We start from the raw sequence: 21,303 nt of genomic DNA, 5'->3' as shown, positions 1-21,303 counted from the left end.
GCCTGATGACAGAAAGCCCAAGAAGCACTCAGTGCCCAAGTAGAATGCGCCGTGACAGGGAAAGGTGGAACCTGACCTTTGATGGAATAGGTATGAGTCACCGTCTGTCTGATCCATCTGGAGATAATAGCTGAAGAAGCAGCCAGCCCTTTTCTTGGTCCGTTTGTAACCACAAAAAGCGAGTCTGACCTCCGAAAGGACTCCGTAGCTGCCAGATGCATCTGAATCGCACAAACCACATCCAAGGTATGCAAAGCAAATTCCTTGGGATGAGCCGGCTTGGGACACAAGGAAGGCAACACAATGTCCTCATTCAAATGGAAGTCGGAGACAACTTTGGGCAGGAATGATGGACAGGGAGAAAGAACCACTTTATCCCTATGGACCACTAAATAGGGACTGCGAAAGTATAACGTCACCAACTCTGATACCCTCTGGGCCGATGTCTGACCCTTGATGGTACTCAGCAACAACTTCTGATCAACGCCCTGTTGAAGAAAGGTTAAGATCCGAGCCCAAGAAAAGGATTGAGGATGAGTGCCAATCGCCTCACACCAAGAAATGTACGCTTTCCACGTACGATGGTATATCTTGCTGGAAGACAACTTCCTCGCCTTCACCATAGTAGGGATAACTGATCCAGACAAAAACTCTATCCCTCAGTACCTGGCTTTCAATAGCTAAGCCGTTAAAACCAGCGACTGTAAAGCAGGATGGTAGATGGTAGATTACCCATTGGGACAACTGGTCTTCTCTGAGAGGAAGCCCCCAATGGATGTTTACGGCCACCAGGATGATTGGAAGATCCTCGCTCATGATTGTTCACAGGGACTGCGGAAGAAGCCTGAGCCAAGGATGATGCTGGCCTTACTGAGGCCCTTGGATGCCTACGGCGTCTGCCAAAGGAACCTGTGATCCCGCCACAAACCTCAGTAATCCTGCTAAAGGAGCTGCATGTAGGACTGTGCAAACAGAACTGTCTTGAAGGTGGATACCACCAGATTTAGAACCTGTATGCAAATCGGGAGAGAGAACTGTCTGTGTGACAGCAGCCAGTGAATCACGGCCTGTGGTTCCTGAAATTTGTCCAGAGGAAGGACCACCCTGGTCAGAATTAAAATCAGACCTAGTTAATTCAATTCCCTGGATAGGGATAAAGGGAACCTTAGGTAGTATGGACATCACCTGAACCTTTGCAGGATTTTGCGGATCTCCTTGACGCTCACCAAAGAAGTCCAAGGGGCCGGAAACCAGTGCAGATGTCCCCCCACCCCAATAATGGGTGAGGGCAGACCTTTATGCTGAAGGGGTCTTGTCTGCGGATCCGGAGAAGCTAGCTAGCATGTCTGTGGCAACACTGCACTGCACTGCAGTGATAAGTGCGTCTACCAGTGCTTTTTCATTCGCTGCTGCGACCATGGTGGAATCATCTTTACTATCGGATGGATTTGAGGGTGTGATATTAAGTCCCCCTGGATGGGCCGCGTCCACGGCAGCATCAGGCTCAGAATCAGATGAGACAGACTGAGCAGGGGAAGGCGGGGAACGCTTCCTCCTGGGCCTTTACTCACACGCCACTTCCACCCATATGTTCATATGACCACAGGAAGAAGAAACTAAGGAGGAAGAGGAGGAGCTTCAGCATCTCCATGAAGACTCAGTCCTCCAGCATCTCCGTGACATCATCCGCTACACAAACATGACTGCCAACCGGAGACCAGCTAGACTAAGATAAAATGGCCCCCATCAGCTACACTGTAGCATGCTGCCAGGATCTTTCCTGGACCCTCTGCACCCCCCCTCCCCCGAAGGTAGGACACACGTTTAGGGGAGACTCTGCTGTGCACTCTGCATGGGGACCCCCCTGCACTATACCCACACTGCAAAACAGCAGGGCATGCACCTAGGGGTCTCCTACACTGGGACCCCTCCAGACTAACAGGGCGGGACACACACTATCCAAGGACCAGGGATCTCTGCTGCATTTCTGCCCTGGGACCCCCACTAGACTCCAGGTCCAGACAGGGGGGAAAGAGAGTGGGAGAAGCCCAGCTCAGTGAGGGATTTAGGGATGGGAGGAGAGAACCTGCAGGCAGGTCTGACCGTCCCTGGAGGTTACCTGCATTCCCCCCCAAAGAAAAAAGGGGAGAGGGGGGACTGTACTTACCCTTCCATGGTGCGGGTAATGCTCCAGACAGAACTCCTCGCCACCAAAGTAGGGGAGTTGTCGGCCAAGGGACCTTTGCGACTCAGACCCAAACCCGGTCATATGCGACCCTGTGAGTTAAGCGTTTAACTCGCAGGCCAGCCTCTGTTCGTGAGGTTTTGTTGCGGCTTGCTGCTCGCAGGCTGGGCTGGGAGACCAGTGGATCTAGATTATCCAGTCCATCACCCAGCCCAGCAGTTGATTGTAGGTCTCCCAAGAGAAAAACAAAAAAGATGCAAGGAAGGAGAAAATTGCTAGGACCAGAGATTCCAGCCGGGGGTCTAGGTCCTTACTCCTGACTAGACAGATTAAAACTGATTACCTAGAGCAGAGAGGTGGGTTATATACCAGCTGAGGATGACCCATGGGCGTAGCCAGGTGTTTTTTGTTCTGCCTAGTCCTACTCCTGGAGGAAACACTATAACCCACTAGTTATTATTTATGGAGCGCTGTGTCCGTCGATGAACGAAAGAGAAAAAATTTAATTTTTTAAGAACTTACCGTAAAATTACTTTTCCTGAGTCCTCTGACAGTCGCCGCCCACTCATACAATCTGCACATCTGGGTATTGGTCTTATCCACAGGAGTAAGCTAGGCAGAAGATTTTGTTAGAAAACATTCACAAAACCTTTGTATAGACACATCTACAGGGGGCCGTCCCTCTGGTCCAATACCCCCATCTAGCTGCATTCCCAATTCAGTTTGGTAGCAAGCAGTATAGAGATCCATAAACCCCAAAAGAGAAAAGAATTTTACAGTAAGTTCTTACAAAAATTCAATTTTCTCTTACGTCCTCTGACAGTCGCCGCCCACTCATACAATCTGCATGTCTGGGACGTCCTAAAGCAGTGTAGATGTGAGGGGTGGGAAACGTAACCGTCAAAAAGGCAACGCAGTACCCAGGTCAGAGAAAAGAACCTCTTCTGAACCAGAAAGGCAAAACAAGGGGAAAAAAACCCCAACAGGAGGAGACAGGCTAAAACCACCATGTCTCCCCTAAGGCATTGCCGCACTCAGAACTTTGCGGCCAAAAGAGGCATCCGCTGATGGCACAGAGAAAACACACATTACCAGTCCCTGCGCAGATCCTGGAGATTGATTCTCAAGCTGGGGAATCTTGTAATATGGCCTGTGGTGAAACACATGAATGAAGCTTGGCAGCTCTCCTAACCCTCCATGGGATATGAGGCAAAGCAGCTGTACAAAAAATAAAGGAACAGAGCGCACACCGCCCTAGTGTAACACCATTTATTTGAAGTTAATAGAAGCCATAAAAACAGGTACTCACAAACAGATAGGAAGTCATGCATGGAAATAAATATCCCCCGATGATGTGTACAGGGCTCTCTCCTCCTAGCCTCGGCGGCTCAGCTGTTCGTCCTGCACTAGTCAGTAAGTATCGTACGGCTAAGCCAGCCGCCTCGGATTACTCAAGGAGACTCGATGTGGTGAGCCTGCGCACGGTCCAGCCGCCGCCGCACACCCTCCAAGAGCCGGATGCTACAGCCGCTCAGAGAAAATGACAATGCGGTTAAGCAGAGGGAGACTCCACGATCGGGACCCAGAGCATGACTTGCATGGGGTTGCTAAGGACAACGTTTCGGAGGCGTAGCCTCCTTCTTCAGATCCGCTGATGGCAAGACATCAAGTTTGTAAAATTTTGTAAAGGTATGCACGGACGACCAGGACGCCGCTTTGCACACCTGAGTCACCGACGCCTGATGGCGGAAGGCCCAAGACGCACTAATCGCTCTGGTAGTGCGCGCTGTGACAGGGAAAGGTGGAACCTGATCCCTAATTGAATAGGCCTGCACAATCGTCTGCCTGATACATTTTGAAATGGTTGCCGCAGACGCAGCTGTACCCTTACAAGGTCCCTCAGGAAGGACAAAAAGAGAATCCGACTTTCTGAAGGATTCAGTAGACGACAGGTAAACCCTGATCGCCCTTACCACATCCAAGGAATGCAAGGCAAACTCCTTAGGATGCTTAGGCTTCGCACACAGCGAAGGTAAGGCAATGTCCTCGTTGAGATGGAAATCCAAAACCACTTTCGGAAGAAAGGACTGATGAGGTCGCAAGACCACTTTGTCCCTATGAACAACCAGATAGGGGGAGCGGCAAGACAGGGCTGGCAACTCCGACACTCTGCGAGCAGATGTGACCGCCACCAGAAAGGCAACTTTTTGTGACATCTCCCGGATGTTCTCAAAGGAAGGACGTTGCAACACGGACAAAACCAAATTCAGGTCCCAAGGAGGCAAGGGTGCCCTCCTAGGGGGAGCCAGATGACGCACCCCTTGAATGAAAGTGCGGATCAAGGAATTCGATGCCAGAGGGCGCTGAAAAAGAATGGCCAGCGCACACAGCATCTGAAACACCTCCGGGTGTAGGGACCATTCCCCCTGGTCCAGGGTCTTGCGACTCAGATAGTCCGCCTGCCAGTTCTCCACACCTGGAATGTGAGCTGCCGAAATCGCCGGGACCTGCGTCTCGGCCCAGGACAGAATCTCGGCCACTTCCTTGGCTGCCTGAGCACTCCTGGTGCCCCCTTGGTGATTGATGTAAGCCACCGCAGTGGCGTTGTCCGTCTGCACCCGCACTGGGCAGCCCCGCAGATGATCCGACCAACTCTGCAAACAGAGCCTGATTGCTCGCAGTTCCAAGACATTTATCGGCAGGGAGGATTCTCCCACCGACCAGGTGCCCTGGGCAGACAAATTGCCCAGAACCCCACCCCAGCCGGACAGGCTCGCGTCCGTGGTGACCACTGTCCATAGCAACGGTCGAAAGGACTTGCCTACCGTCAGAGCCGGAGACTGGAGCCACCACAGGAGATCCGATCTCACTAGGGGGCTCAAAGAAATCCTTCTTTCCAAAGAGTGAGGACGTCTGTCCCACCTGGCGAGAATCTCCGCTTGAAGAGATCTCGTGTGAAACTGTGCAAATGGGATCGCCTCGAAAGCCGACACCATTAAGCCCAGAGACTGCATGCAGGTCCGAAGCGTTGTACCTGAGGGACCTGACCTCGGCCTGCAGGATCCGGAGTTTGTCCTCCGGAAGAAAGAACTTCGCCTGGGCAGAGTCCAGAATCATCCCCAGGTAAGGGAGATGAACAGAAGGGGACAAGGTCGACTTCTGAAGATTGATGGTCCACCCGAACTCCTGGAGCGTCTGAACCATGATCGACAGATCGCGCAACAGAGTGGCACTGGAGCTCGACCTTAATAGGAGATCGTCCAGGTAACTGAGGACGGCAATCCTCTGTACCCGCAACAAGGCTAGAACAGGAGCCAAAACTTTGGTAAACACCCTTGGAGTCGAAGCGAGGCCGAAAGGCAGCGCCACGAACTAATAGTGCTCCTCCGCTATTGCGAATCGGAGGTACCGCTGATGACCCTCGTATATAGGGATGTGTAGATACGCTTCCTTTAGGTCGATGGAAGCCAGGAAATCTCCTGGAATCAGGGATGCCACCACCGACCGGAGGGACTCCATTCAGAACTTCTGGACCCGCACAAAGCGGTTTAGAAACTTTAAGTGCAGAATCGGACGCACCTTGCCCTCTTTTCTGGGCACTGTAAAGAGATTTGAGTAAAAACCCCGAAATCTGTCCCGGTGTGGAACCGGGACAACCACCCCTTGGGTGAGGAGATCCTGAACCGCCCGATAGAGATCTCAGAAACGATCTGGGGTCAAATGAAGATTTGAGGGAAAGAATCTGTCTGCTGGGCGCGATCGAAACTCGATCTTGTACCCTGACCGAATGAGTCCTAGAACCCACCTGTCCTGAATCTTGGCCAGCCAAGGTTCGGGAAAATAGCGCAGACGTCCCCCCACCCCTGAAACCGGTGAGGGCGCCCCTTCGGGTCGAGGCGGACTGAGCCGCCGTGCCAGTGTGGGCGGCTTTTGACTTGCCCGCCCAAGGCTTCTTCTGGCCACCAGAGGCCTTGAAGGACTTACCTTTGTCTTGTTCCTTGAAGGCACGAAAGGACCCCTGGTTAGGTTTAAAGGAAGGGCCCCGCTTACCGCAGAAGGTTTTGCCCCGGGACACCTGGGGCAGCAGAGTGCTCTTGCCCCCCTTGATCCCCTTCACCAGTTAATCCAGAGAGTCCCCAAAAAGACGATTACCTGCATAAGGGATGTCAGACATCGTCTTCTTGGAAGACTGGTCCGCCGACCAGCTTTTTAACCAAACGACCCGACGAATCGTAACTGCGACTTCAGACAGTCGTGCGACTAAAAGGGCCTCATCTAAGGCCGCATCACACAGGTATAAAACAGCCTGACCAATTTGATCCACCATCTCCAGAGTAGCAGGAGGGGCGAAGTCAGCAATTAGAGTGCGCTTAAGCGCCTTGGCCCACTCCACAACAGCCTGAGAGACCATTACGGAAGCAAACACGCGTTTCAGTAAGGAACCCGCTACCATGTAGATGTGGCGGGTAAGAGTTTCCACCCGCCTATCCGCCAGGTCTTTAAACACCGGAGAATCCTCTGCGGGCATTAAAGTGTCTTTATTCAACCTGGACACAGTGTGGTCCACCTTAGGAGCCGCAGTCCAGCGAGAATCCACCGGATCCGCAAAGGGATAACGGTACTGAAATCTCTTGGGCACCACAAAATTAAGTTTTAAATTGCGCCATTGGTCATTCACGATATTGTGAAACTCCGCCGGACAGGGAAAAACCTGACCCGACTTCTGGGCTTTGCGGGCCCCAAAGGAAGACTGCTTACCCGACAGGTGGGGCTCATCATCCAAATTTAAAGTGTCTTTCACAGAGCTAATAAACGCAAACATTGCAGCATGTTCTCTCGCTGATCCAGAGGGGGAATCCTCCTCCACATCCGACTGAGACCCCTCAGGCGGTACGTTGTCCGTGGCAACCAAATCTGGCTCTGAGTCAGACGACTGAGAGGGCATAGGCCTTTTCTTAGAAGCCCGGTCAGACATCAACAAATCCACTTTAGACGCTAAAGTCGCAAGTGCAGCAGTAAGTGAGACTATAGAAGAGGATTCGGGAGTACCTGAATCCTCCACCAGATCTGGGGGGAATTTGCTATTCTGGGACTCCATAATAGCAATCTCAAATTTAAATGACACTGGCCCTTTAAATCTGCGATTTCCGCAGTTCCCACCGCAAATGCACGTCCTGTGCTACAGGAAACTGCAGGAAAATGAATGCTAGCAGGAATGCAGGCCAGGAAACACCATAAAATCCCCCCAAAGTGTGCCTATACTTGCCACACGCTGCCAACTCGATCTGCATGTGAGAAGAAAGGAAGAGACCTCACGCCTCTAGAGGCAGAACACAGCCCATACCAGTCTATGGAGAAAGCTCCAGGAAAATGGCCGCTGACCACATAAAGACACAGTGCCCACAACAAAGATGGCGCCCAATCGGCGCCAACAGTATTGCAGAAAATGGCTGCTGCCCTCACAATGAGGCCAAAACAGCCTGCCCACAGCTAAAATGGCGGCCGCGCGTTATTCGCCGATTGCGGCCCCCACACACCATGTCTGTACTCACAAATAGATGCCGAAGCACCCCAGGGACATCAGGGACCCCCGCAACCCCCCATACAGTGGTAGAACCGCCACAGCGCCCCCGCAGGGACCGGGAAGGGACACACAGGGACTACACTGACAGACATGAGGGGGACATTACAGATCCATACCAAACTGCCATCCCCATAAACAGAGGGCCCACATATACACCCCGACAGACAATGCCATAGACAGAGGGGTAGCATGGTACTCACCGGTCCAGCGAAAACGTGGGTATCGCTCTGTGACAGGAAGCCTCCCACTCTGGGTGGTGGTGCCGTCATCCGAAAGGGACGCTAGCAACACGTGGCGTACGGCAGTTGAGACATCCCAGCGAAGTAGCCACTCCGCATGCTCGTCCCTGAGGACAGGGACATGGTCGTTTGCGAGGCCTGGGCGTACACATAGCCTGCGAACGCTCGATGGCAGGCCGAGATTCCATAAGGCTCTAGGATAACCAGTGCGAATCCCAGCTCCGCAAACGCTGTAGTCTTCCGAAGTCGCAGGAACAAATAAAAAGCTATCATTGTAAAGAAAAAACACTTTGTTAGAGAAAAAAGTAAAAAGAAAAAAGGCTGAGAATGCAGCCCCAGCCAGGGAAAAGCCAGCCTACTCCTATGCTAGGCAGAGACAAACTGAATTGGGAATGCAGCTAGATGGGGGCATTGTACCAGAGGGACGGCCCCCTGTAGGTGTGTCTATACAAAGGTTTTGTGAATGTTTTCTAACAAAATCTTCTGCCTAGCTTACTCTTGTGGATAAGACCAATACCCAGACTTGCAAATTGTATGAGTGGGCGGCGACTGTCAGAGGATGTAAGAGAAATGATTGCTGTCATGCTGGTGGCTCTAGCAAGTGGAATTGGCCCAAGAACTATACAGGCACAATTAGATGGAAGGTAAATCAGTCACAGTTCATTAGAAACCTATGGAGGAACCCTAGGGTTCCATGGAACCCTGGTTGAGAATGCCTGACTTATGGTATGTGGACCTCTAGATGCCTGTAGGGGGGTAATTTCTTTAGGATATAGTAACCTCCCTCTGGTTGTATGTGATGCGCGTAGTTCTCTCATTATATTAGTCAGGATGAGGAGCAGTTCAGGGTTTGGGTCTGTGAGTAGCACGTGGGGCTATGAAGAAAAGACAGAGCTAAAGCATGTCCCACACTGCAGGAATGTATGAACTAGGCCCCAGGTCAGTAGAGGAATACCTTTTACTCAGCACTGACAAAAGGTGAGCACCACAGAAAGCCCTCCTGAATAGTTAGTGTGATTATTTTATGGCCAAGAATTGAATGTTCCTCATTATGCATCTTGGATAATTTAGGAATATGCTTGACACGTGTACTGGAATGTATTGCAAACCACATGGAACAATGTGAAACTGTTAATTTTTAATTTATCTTCATACCTTAGTAAAAGCTCTCAAAGCCACTATAATTCCTCCTTACTAATTGTATATTTAAGTGAATGCACTGCTAAGACAAAGGCAAGAATGTGCACGGCAAAAAAAAATAGCGTAAACCTGATTGGCCACGGACCTGGTGGTGGTTTAGAAAAGTAGTCATCCTTCTGGTGCTGGAAACCAAGCTTCCCCTTAGTAGGTCATGCACCAGGTGGCCTTGGCCCCCATGTTTCATGGGCCTCAGGCATTTGGTTAGATCATGGAGCCCTAACCTGCAACCATGATATTCTGCAAGGCCTTGCACAAGGGTGAGCTCCGGGCACCTGGGGAGTTGCATAAATCAAGGGATGAAGGGATCATGGTGAAGGACCACCAACACAGGGAGAGCAGTGTTACTTGACTGGAACAGACACTTCTTTTAATTTTGAGTGTCTCAGTTTATTGCAAGGCTTTTGGTTTCAGTGCCATTTTACAACCAAGTATGTTATGCTATGTAGCTACATTACACATTATCTGTATATTAGACTAAATGTGTTTTAGAATACAAATTTGGGTGGCTGAAAGGGAAAGGGAGTGCACAGAAGAAGTTGGAAAGTGTGGTCACTTTGATGTTGACAACTATAGCTGTTGCTCACACATGCTTACAAGAGACGGGAGCAAAAGAAGAACTTCATCAATATTCTAATCAGGGGCGTAACTACAGGGGTTGCAATCGCAACCAGGCCCCATGCTCCAGGGGGCCTATGCGGCTCCCCTGTACATCGGGATAGGAGGGGCGGCAGGGGCAGCATGTAGAGAAATCACTGTCCTCCTTTTTCCTTTTGTAGCTGCAGAAGGAAAATGGAGGAGATTGGTTCCTCTGTATGCTGCCCCCGCCACTCCTCCTATCCAGTTCACTTGTGTTCTGCTGTCTCTGGGCCCCTGTGTGCTCCCCTGTTCCCGCCCCCCCCCCCACTGTGCTGCCCCCCCTACTGTGCTCCCTCCTCTCCTGCCGGCTGCTGCAGGGGATGTGTCACAATAGAGAACCAGGAAGGGGCGGTAAATATGTAATTTACCAGCTCCTTTCTTTTCTGAATGGACAGAGTCATAGTCAGTGACATTGTAAAAAAATAAATAAATAAAACGATAAAAAATAATACAATTAAAATACCAAAAAAATAAAAAATACTGACACCAGTGGGTGAACTTCCAGGATCGCAAAGGTCACACTTGCGACCGGGCCCTGGCATTCCACCACCGTGGGGGGGCCCCAAGATGGCAGGAAGGGGGCCCACTGCAGAACTTGTGAAAGGGTCCTGCTGTGGGACCATAATAAAGGACCCTGAAACGAGAGTAAAGGGCCCCAGGATCAGTGGGAAGAGCCCCAGGCTTGAAGGGAAGGTCCCCGGGCCAGGGGTCCTGGGGGCCCTTTATGGTTTCTTGAACCGGGGCCCTGAAGGTTCTAGTTACGCCTCTGATTCTAATCCTTCAATATCCAGTCATTTTCCCAGGGGAGGAGAGATGAACACAGAAGTAAGACTTCACCTAACCATTTTCCCCTCTAGTTACCCATAAGGCGGGTACCATGAGTTTAGGGAGGGAAAAGTCCTGATCAGAGCATAAATATAGATCCAGAGATTACTATTTCTGAGCTCTGCTTTAAAAAATATATATCCAGAACAGACTGTACACACCATTGTCTATTCATTGTTTCTCATTTTACTCTGTAGATCTGGAGCTGGTCGGTTTTTACTTGGCAAAGCATACTCTCATGACTCTAATAAATACACCCAGATATTTAACTAATTTTCTATTCTACTTGTTGGTTACACTCACGGTGTGTTCAAGACCAGACGATCCCATTGTCCTTTAATGTCATCATCCTCTGGCTGTTCTGTAATATAGAAGCCATCAAACTCCAGCTTACGTGCCAACTCCTTCTCCCGTTTAAAGATAACCAGAGGAACCTAGCGAACAAAGAAGACATGCATAAAACCTAAAAATAAGAAACTAGTCATTCCATGATGATATTCTGCAAAATTGAAACAAAAATCCCAAATGTAGCTGAATTGCATTGTATAATTGTTCTATGACCAGTTACACCATCACGGTACAGTAACCTGTTATATTTTGTGTGGCATTAAAGGCAATGGTTTTGAATGGGCTGCCAACGTACCCCTGCACTGCCAAAAATTCAACTTATGGTGATGTTAAGTAGGTGCGTTAGAGTAGGCTTACATCAACATCACGCAGTAGAATGAACGCTACCTAAGGGCTTGTGTACATGGAAATTTGTTTGCATCTAAGCTGTTTTTCTTCACTATATAAGTATATGTGAATACAAAGGCAGCCTGAAACAGCTTTAAGCAAGTTAGAAGCAGAATGAAACAACCCTGGCACCTTTCACACATGCTATACATTTGTCCAGTTTTAATCCATCCGTTGACGGGTGAAAAACGGACATCAATGCATCTCAGATGTAAATGGATGATCATCTATTTACATCAGTTTACATCATCATCCATTTTTTTTAAACTGATCAACGCTCTATTTTTCTTCTGTTAAAAAAACAGATCGGACGAGAAAACAGATGTAAACTGACAAATGGTCAGTTTTTTATCCGTTTTTGCATTGGTAGTGGATGAAAAAAAAAAATGAAAAACTGATGAGCACTGATGAAAAACGGATAAAAAACTGATAAGCACTGATGAAAAACGGATAAAAAACTGATAAGCACTGATGAAAAACGGATAAAAAAACGGATGAAAAACGGATAAAAAACTGATGAGCACTGATGAAAAACAGATGAAAAACTGATGAAAAACGGATAACAGACTGATGAGCACTGATGAAAAACGGATAAAAAAACTGATAAGCACTGATAAAAAACGGATGAAAAACTGATAAGCACTGATGAAAAACGGATGAAAAACTGATGAGCACTGATGAAAAACGGATAACAAACTGATGAGCACTGATGAAAAACAGATAACAAACTGATGAAAACCTGATGAATATTTCATCCATTTTGATGTGGCTGAACTGATGAAATGAACAGTCCGCATGTGTTAAAGGGGCCAAAAAAAGGCAAATCAAAGCAACTCAGGAGTAGATTAAAAAAACTGCATTAAACTTGCTTCTAAACTTGAATTCCATGTACATGAGCCCTAACAAATATATTATGTTATGCCAAATTTAGCAACTTCTCTGTGTATGAATTAATTGAGTAATTGTAATAAACCCTTTAATGTACTCGATAGTACAGTCCAAAATGAATAGTCTGTCTCTTGAGAATGTATTTTTTTCATAGTACATGTAATACTACCAGTGTCAATATCCCAGCTGTCAGTGTACAGTTTCCTTAGTAGAAGAATGAGAAAGGCTAACAACTTAGTACAGATAATTCATAGAATAAGGAGTATGGTCTTTGTAATAATCAACCTCACCTTCAGACAGTTGTAGCCAATGATGCATAAGAAGGAAATGAGAGTGTGAACAATGGAAAGGAAGTATAGTGTCGGCTGCATGTATCCCGTGCTTTCCTCCAAGAAAAAATACACTATGCCATCATCTTCATCTTCTTCGTCTCCACCAGCACCACTTCCTTCATCCAGGATGGATAGTTCCTCTTCCATCCCTGATCCCTCAAAATCTTCCTCTCCTTTGGGAGAATCAGACACCTAAGGAGATCGATCACAGGACTTGTCATGTCAGTTCAATATTCCTTGCATTTAGAACACGGACTGAACACACTACTTTGTTAATATTATTATATATTGAAATCCATGCTTTTTGTAGAAAAAAGGAAGAACTTGCAACCTGGTGAAGTATTGCATTGTACTAATTATCAGTTGTCACTTTTGGCACACTTGATGTTGTGAATGTTGCCTGTCGATTTAAAAGACAGGTCAACCTTATGGTTTTCACTTTATTAAAGACCGATTTTACAATAGTTACAATGTTAGTAACCTAATGTAGTAATGTGAGGCTTACCAAATCCATTTGACTGGTCACCTAGGTTTCAAAATGCTGCCAAAACTTAAAAATAGATAATTTTATCAAGTTTATAGAAATCAAAGCCATTTAGGGAAGTAAATTTAGGGAAGTAATAAAAAACAAAAAAAAAAACATTTCAGAAAAAAAGGAAACAAAAGCATAGTTGTCCATTTCGAGCAATCAGACTGCTGTTGCGTTTTGCCAGAAAAATAAAGACCCGATTGGTTAACTGTGGGCAACATATTTGGTTTTGTTACCATTTTCTTGTAGACGGTTGTTAAGGAAGGAGCCCCCCAGATCCCCCAAGAGATATAAGAAACTATGATTCAATGTTTCAAAAGCTACACAAAAACTGAAATTGCTATTTTGGGTTTACTGGCCCTTTATCTATATATGGTTTTCAAAAAGTTCCATCTAACAATGGTGACACATTGTAATGTAGTCCATTATAAATATTATATATATTTCAATAACTGTGCGCAAACAGAGACTTGTATGGTTTACACACTTCTTGAAGTCTTTGGTTGTACAGATGAAAAACGCCTAGGGTGAGGCCAGTGGCTCATGATGTTATACAGCTGCTGATGTTCTCTGATGTGGTGTTTTTTTTTGCCAATGAGATGCTTTTATATTTGTGGGTATATTTGCTTTTAGTAAATTATGTGGTTTTAAGCAATACCCCTCTATAGTCCTTTTGCTCTTTGCTCCATTTATCCCTATTCTTTAAAGGGGTTTTTGAATAACTAGTGGAGGACCCTGGAGACTGTGGAGTCTGCAGTATTTCATTTGTTGGCCCCTGATTTGGATAGTTTCTGAGCTGTTGATCTCTTATAATCTGGAAATCATTACCATTTGGTAGGGGAACTAGCACACTTGATTTAAAGGTGGGTTGGGACTTTTGCACGTGGATTTTCACTTATTTTCAAGATTTCACAAGTAGACTTGAATATATGTTTTAGTACACACAAGTTTTAATTATATGTTTTATGATGGACACTTCACTATGTATTTTGATATATTGTGTATGAAGTATTTTATGAGTTATGATTATATATGACTTATTACAAAGTTATTGATATATTGTTTTTTTGCACTTTTTAAGCTGCAATATATTGCATTTTTGGTTTTGCATTTAATACTGCTTTAAACATCCTGCCTTCAGATGTTTTACATTTGGTGCTCCAACATTTGCATTAGGACTTCCTTGAGATTAGCCTTGATTGAACTCCAAGAAAACCTTACAAAACAGATACTACTGTAACCATTGCCAATCCAATGAGATATTTACAGGAAATTATCCCAGTATGAAACAGCAAGAGGAAATGGACCAGCACACATTTGAAGGAGGCATCTCTAAAAGAACTCACCTTGTAGAATAGCAAAATAAAGTTGATAGCGAAGGCCAAGAATAGTGCCAAGAAACGTAGATTATAGAAATTCCTTGAGAGATAGTTCTGAACAGAAACACAGATAAATGGTAACCATAACAGAAATATAGAGAATCTTGACAATATCAACAGAAAGACAAATGTCAGTGATTTAGAATGAAGAATCCATTATTGGATGTTTTAAACACTGACCAAGAATTTTGTTCTCTGGATCTCCAGCTCATTCCAGAATTCAAAACCTCCCTCTCCAGATTCTGCTTTCTTCTCCTTTTGAGGAGTCTTTTTCTTGGCAGGCTCAACTGGTGTTTTTTCAGGTTCCTCAGGAGCAGGAACGGTTTCTTCTTCCACAGCAGTTTCACCCTTTTCCCCATTCTCCAAACTGAAAATAATAGTGGGCAATGTCAAGGGTAATATTTCTTCTTTGCTCAAATGAAGTTAAGATATTAATAAATATATTAAGATCGAGTAAAATGTAAAGTTTGTAATTAGGTGCAAAATTATTACTATTCAGTCATAGATATAAAAAATAAAAAATATATTTTTACTTGAACAGGTAGTTCATATTTTAAGCATTTCCAATTTGTATTGAGATTTCAAACTGTCCCTACATATATCTGCACAAGAACAGCTACTTCTTATTATTTCACATTTAAACTTTTAAGGTTTAATATAGTTTCTACATCATCATTCTGTCAGTATATAGCTATATCTTTTTACTTTTTTCTGTTTATCTTCAGTTTGTTTTGATTTTTATCATTTTCTGCTTGAAGATTTCTGGTTTTCTTGCTAAAACAGAGAATGCTGTCAGAACCAATCCTGGTTAATCATGAGCCCTATTTTTTTGCCCTTCCTCTGAAAACCCAATTACCTGCTTAGTTAGGTGGAAGATTTGGCAATGGATCTCTGAAAACATACAGGCTTTTTTTTTACAAGTGTAGAGCGTTTTGGGCGATGGGCTGGCAGCTTCTACACACCAAAGGCCTTGCAGTCACCTTGTACTGTGACAGGAACAAATAGATTTAAAATCAAAGTGCCACACACTGATATTAAAGATAAGCTCAGATAAAAGATTTATTCCAATGCTGAAAAACCAAATCTTTAACCTGCTGCTGATGAGCTTTGTTCCAACCGAAGTTAAAAATACTACAACAAAGAACACATTTAAGGCCACTTACACTATTCCCTCTTTGGAGCATTGATGGGTAGGGCAAGGCTTAACCCCTAAAACGTGCTGGCTTTTTAACATTGCAATAAACGTGTATCTGGACTTTAATATCACAGTGTGGTGATTAGGTTCCAGATCTATCTACCAAATCACCTACACAGCCACACAATTATAAAACTGTTTTTTGCCTTACACCAGAGGAGAAAATGATAAACGCGAAATAGTTGTGCATTTATTGTAATGGAAAAATATATTAAAAAAATCCCTAACACTATAATCCCAATCATCCTAAACCCGGACAAATAAATAGCAATGAACAAAATGAAAGGAGCTTCATCTTGGAGGTAGCCCCACCCTGGTTAAGAAATCTATTTCTGAGGAAGCAGATGGGCTGCCAATACTAAGGTTTCTTTTGAAAATACAAATTACCTGGCTGTCATACAAATACAGGGGTTTCAGTACAGTCTGAGTCACTGACCTCGAGCAAGTATACAAAAAAGTAGTTTGGATTCCACTCTAACTTGGAGGTGGTGGTCCCCAAGGGCAGTCACCGTATTTCTGTCAGTGTAGGGTTTTTCTTTAAAGGTACAGCAACCCCCAAGAAATCCACACTTGTGCTAGGCAACTGATGCCCTCAGTGTGTGCCTACACCAAATACAAGAACATTTAAAAGTATCAGCTATCTAAATAGCTGGATGTTGGAGAGTATTTGTAATGTTCACTTGCTGTGATTGCCCCACCCACATGCACCTTTCCACTAATAGTTATAAAATAATTAGAGTCAATGTTTATTTGGTTGATCACTCTTCTTTTTCCTGTCACTGGTGTATTTATTACTGGAGCATTGATGCACATGAATATGTCTAATAATATGAATGATTCAGTCCCACAGTCCAGTATTGAAGGACCTAAAGATGTAGAGGTTAGTGCGATCCACAGCTCATAAATTCCTACTCACTCAGCTTTCTCTGGTTCTGGTGCTGGCTCTTCTTCTTCTGCTGGTTGCTCAGAACCATCCAGATGTTGTGAGATTTCATCATCCTATAGGAAAACACAAGCATTTCCAGGTTTTTGTCACTACACAATCAACCTATGTCCAGTTCATATCTACATAAAAATATACCTATTGCTTACATAGAAGGTAAATATTAATCTTAATTTCCTTCAGCATACTTACTCCAAATTTCCTCTTCAAGATGGGTGATCCCTCTGGAGTTGGTGGTTCCACAGGAGTGGTGTCTCCCATATCACCCAGGCCACCAGGAGCATCTGGAGCACTGAGTTTATAGTGTCCGCCATCTTTCTTTAGCTCCATTCCAAATATTTCTGCCCCTTCTTCTTGCACTTCTTCTTTGCCTACATCAGTGAAGTCCGTCACATCACCAGCCTCAGGTAATTCGTCGCTAACCAACACAGGAAGACCATCTCCGTGAACTTCATCTTGTGTAGGATCTGGCATACTAGCCAAGAGTTCAGTCACAGTTAACTTCTGAGCTCCTTCTACTAGGCTGCCTCCAAACAATGTGTGCCATATCAAGAAGAAGATGCCTTTGCAGACACTGTAGATGAAGTGAAGGGTTCCAATAAAGAAGGTCCACAGAAAGGAGACAATAGCCATGACCATTTCCTTTATTGTCATCCTCTTGATCTGTAGAAAATTAAGAATGTATGTTCAAATTTTTAAACATAGTATATCTCCCAATTTACAGTACACCATTCAAAATTTCCAATGAATGAACATATTTTTGGCTATGTTTTTAAACATTAATTCTGTGATTTACCTTACTTTTATGGTCTACTCTACTTACCTTTGGATTTTAATTCACTTTCAGACTGTCCTAGCGCAATTACATCATTTTTGCCCTTAAACATTGCAAACACATACAGGATTCTATTATATTCTATCATATTCTTAAATAGCATACATAGAGGCTTTCCTAGTGATATCACAAACCTGTGGATGAATGCTGTGCTTTGAATGTTAGAAAAATGTTAGATCTCATGAATTACACTTCCCTTACAAAGTGCCCCCTCCAACACATATATGCAAGTGTGTTATCTTACATATGTCAGTGCCCCTGCACTATGACAGGAATATCGTATCAGAACTAACCACCTCAGTATAACAGAGAGGTCTATTGACCCTTCACTGACTCACAGATTTAAACAACCCAAAACCATCCTGCTAATTCCCATGTCTTTATGGCAAGGTCAAAATGGGTTATCAAGCCACAGTATTTACATTGTACTTATGGGAACTAGCAATTTTACCTTCTATAGGTAAAAATTATATGTAATTATTTTTACATTCTATTTGAAACAATAGCCCTCACTGCTGAATGCTAACTGCTTTTTCACAAAAAATGAATTAAGGTGCCTAAATTACAATATGTATACATTACATTTATTCAGCAAAATGCCAAATGCTGAAACTGCTTCAAGACTGAATTATGCATTATTATATAATTACTCCTAATTGGCCACTCTGTGCCACTAGGCCTTATACATAACCTACCTTGCTGAACTTATGCTTTCCATTAGTTGAAGACAAGAAAAAATAGGTAATGTTTCACCCAATTAGGATAAGGGGTGCATGGCTATAATAACATTTAATATACATGATGATTTTATAAGTGCTTCTACAAGGTACAGACTTCTGGCAGTATACTGCTCCCATACACTGTCTCTAGAGGGGTGGATTGTGATACAAATGTTACCTGCTAGAAACGGACCTGTTCCTTCAACAAGCTGGAATTCCATCTTCCGTGGTCATTATGGACAAGGTTCATTGTCATCATGCGACCAGAAATCAGAGTTAGATTACACTGCATCCAGTATATTAAAATGCTGAATCATCAGGTGTAGACTTTTACCACATAGCACCTCTATCTACAAATGGCATGAATGATTTGTCACATGGTATGTCTCTTTCTAATTTTTTTGTGGCAGACAGTTGGCAGACAGTTGACATAGTAAAGATACAGATATCTATGACTGTGCCCAAATCACTTGCTACCTTCCTGTGAGACGTTGCCTGTTTTTATTGTGCTACCATGGTGGGTATAAAATGTGGTCTCAGCGCCACATGAAATCTGGTATTGTAAATAGATTGGAGCTCCTGGAAACATGGGATATGAACCCTAATTTGTGAATATGTTGTGTTTCATATAACCACATTAATTGTCAGCAAGACATCAATAGGAACCCATTACCCGTTATGCTATTTGTCTTTTACCAGAAAACTGCAAGTCACAGAAATTACAGTAAAATATTAATCACCTTTCGATACTGTCTTCTGAGGTTCTTGTAGGTAAACATCTTGAAGAAATTTATCACATTGTTCATAAATTCTACAAAAGCAGATGAAGCTTCAGGAGGACCAGACCCATTCTCAGCCTCCTCGCCTTCTCCAGCTCCTTCTCCTCCATCATCTTCATCTTCTTCCTCTGCCTTTTCTTCTTCAGGTTCAGAAATCTGTGAGGCAATCTGCATCTCAAATATGGTGTCCTCACAGAAGTTGACAAAGAGCTCCATTTTCTCAGACTCACCACCTTCATTGACCACATCAAAGATGAACTGACGCTTAGATTCTTTAACCTGAGGCATCTCCCATTGTGTTTTATTGGCCTCACTAATCTCAAAGTAGATACGCTCTATCCTCTTGCCTGCTCCCATAATTTCAATTTTGCCTAGATAAGGTTTGAAGTAGTTTATTATACAATCTGCTAGCTCCAGGAAGTTGTGTAGTCTTGCGTCATGAGGGACATGCTCTGATAAGTTGGTGAGTAAAACTGCTACATTGAAACCAATGTCTTTAGCTGGCTCCTGGAACCGGTCAGCAAACTCTTCAAAGTTGATCATTTCATTCTCATCAGCTTCAGAGCAGGACAGAAGGAACTGGATCTCAGATGGTGTGTACTGCTTTTGACTGTCCATTGCTTTCTGGAAATCTTTTTTAGATATGAGACCTCGAGGATCTGTGACATAGTCTCTGCAAAAAACAATAATATGCATTATAAATGTCAGTATGTGGCTCATAATTTCTTTCAATTAGTTTGAGAATGGAAGAATAAAACACTAATGTTACCTAAAAGCATCAGAAGCCACTATATCCTTTAGTTTGAGGAACATATCGAAGAATTTAAGGATCATTTCTACATTGCTTGAAGACTCTACAAGCATGTCTACCATCTGGCGAGCTATTGTTCCATTGACCACATTACCTAGATGAAATGGAAATATATTATTGTTAAATATACATTTTTATACAGGGTATTTGTTTAGACTGTTTAAAGACACCAATAAATATTCTTACTGTACAGCTTCTATAAACTATGGCTAGCCAAGAAATGTTAACTAATGGATGTTGTTTCTGGAGCTTTTAGTACTAAATCTTCAAGTGGCATTAAAACACATTGACATCTACTACCAGTGCTGTCAATCTCTGGAGGAAATGTTTCATTGCTATTTTAATTCTCGGAAATACTCCCTAAGCCAGCAGCATGCTAGATTGTAGCGATCTTCCTTGTATTCCCCGACCTAATTATCACCAGTATTCAGCTCTAGCCCAAACACATATATTTTAGTAGATTGTGGAAATGTAACAATATAAATTAAGTTTATCTGTGGTCATGATTCCTCTTGCTTCTTGTCTTAGTGCCACAAGGAACAAAAAGTGGGGGGAATTCTCCCAAATAGATTCACAGACAGCAATAAAAACTCAACAGAAGTTCTTACTTTTATAATCAATAAAACGTTGTATGTGCAATTAGGCTTGCTTTGTATTTTAGATTACAAGGCCTGGACAAAAAAAAAAAAAAAACACCTCTAGAGTTAATAATGTCTAATGAAAATTACACTTCATCCAATTCTGTGGTGTAAGATCACTGCAGGATGTTCTGTTAGAAAATACCACCTTAACAAATACTGGTAACAAAAGTAGAGCTATAAAAAGCTGCATTCCCTGAAGGTTTCTGACACAGTTCATAAGACCTGCCAAACAGATCAAACTGCTCAACCAGAAGATAAAAATTAAATATGTGATATTTTCAAGGATTGACTGTTTGGCATTAATCATATGTGCCCATTTTTGATTAATCGGACCTGTTCAGAACAGTTTTTCTCAATCATGATTAATCATGTGTCATCATAACAATAGTTGTATCCAAGTACCATATCACCTTTTACACATGGCCAAATGCTTTAAAATGTATTGGCAGTAACTCATCCACAAACATTCAACTGGGAACTTTCACCTTCCCCAAAACCAGTATTGGAGCACATGTCTTGTTAGGATTTAATCAGCATTCTTCCTCTAGTTTTTGGCTCTGGTAGTTTTGGAGACCTGGGTTCAGTACACAGCACATACCTATAAATGTTTAATAGGAGTGAAACATAATCACCTTCCAGAAGAGAGAGCAGCATGACTACCATATCCTTCTGAAGATCCAACAATTCCTTCAGCAGCCCAATTTGACTGGAGTCCTGGAAGAAAAGCACAACAACACAACAGTCTTGAGCACAACTCACTAGTCTGATATCCTTATATGTCACGTCTCAACCTCCGGGAAAGATTGAAAGTGATAAAAGGCTTCTAGTAAAATCCAATATAAGCAGAC

General features: G+C 43.9%; 1 protein-coding gene across 1 annotated transcript in view; it reads right to left on the bottom strand.

Annotated features, from left to right (window-relative positions):
* The window catches only part of RYR1 (ryanodine receptor 1), a 359,853-nt gene that overhangs the window by 15,593 nt on the left and 322,957 nt on the right, over positions 1-21,303 (bottom strand). The window contains exons 88-96 of the mRNA XM_082264106.1: positions 21,088-21,169; positions 19,773-19,908; positions 18,965-19,676; positions 16,863-17,333; positions 16,644-16,726; positions 14,713-14,899; positions 14,500-14,586; positions 12,583-12,816; positions 10,973-11,103 (exon numbers count right to left, since the gene is read on the bottom strand). Coding sequence (XP_082120232.1) covers positions 10,973-11,103; positions 12,583-12,816; positions 14,500-14,586; positions 14,713-14,899; positions 16,644-16,726; positions 16,863-17,333; positions 18,965-19,676; positions 19,773-19,908; positions 21,088-21,169 — 2,123 coding nt within the window. The remainder of the gene's footprint in view (positions 1-10,972; positions 11,104-12,582; positions 12,817-14,499; positions 14,587-14,712; positions 14,900-16,643; positions 16,727-16,862; positions 17,334-18,964; positions 19,677-19,772; positions 19,909-21,087; positions 21,170-21,303) is intronic.

This window comes from Pelophylax lessonae (genome assembly GCF_965119305.1).
Source record: "Pelophylax lessonae genome assembly, chromosome: 7".
In the NCBI taxonomy this organism is placed as follows: domain Eukaryota; kingdom Metazoa; phylum Chordata; class Amphibia; order Anura; family Ranidae; genus Pelophylax; species Pelophylax lessonae.
This window is presented reverse-complemented; position numbering and strand designations above follow the sequence as displayed.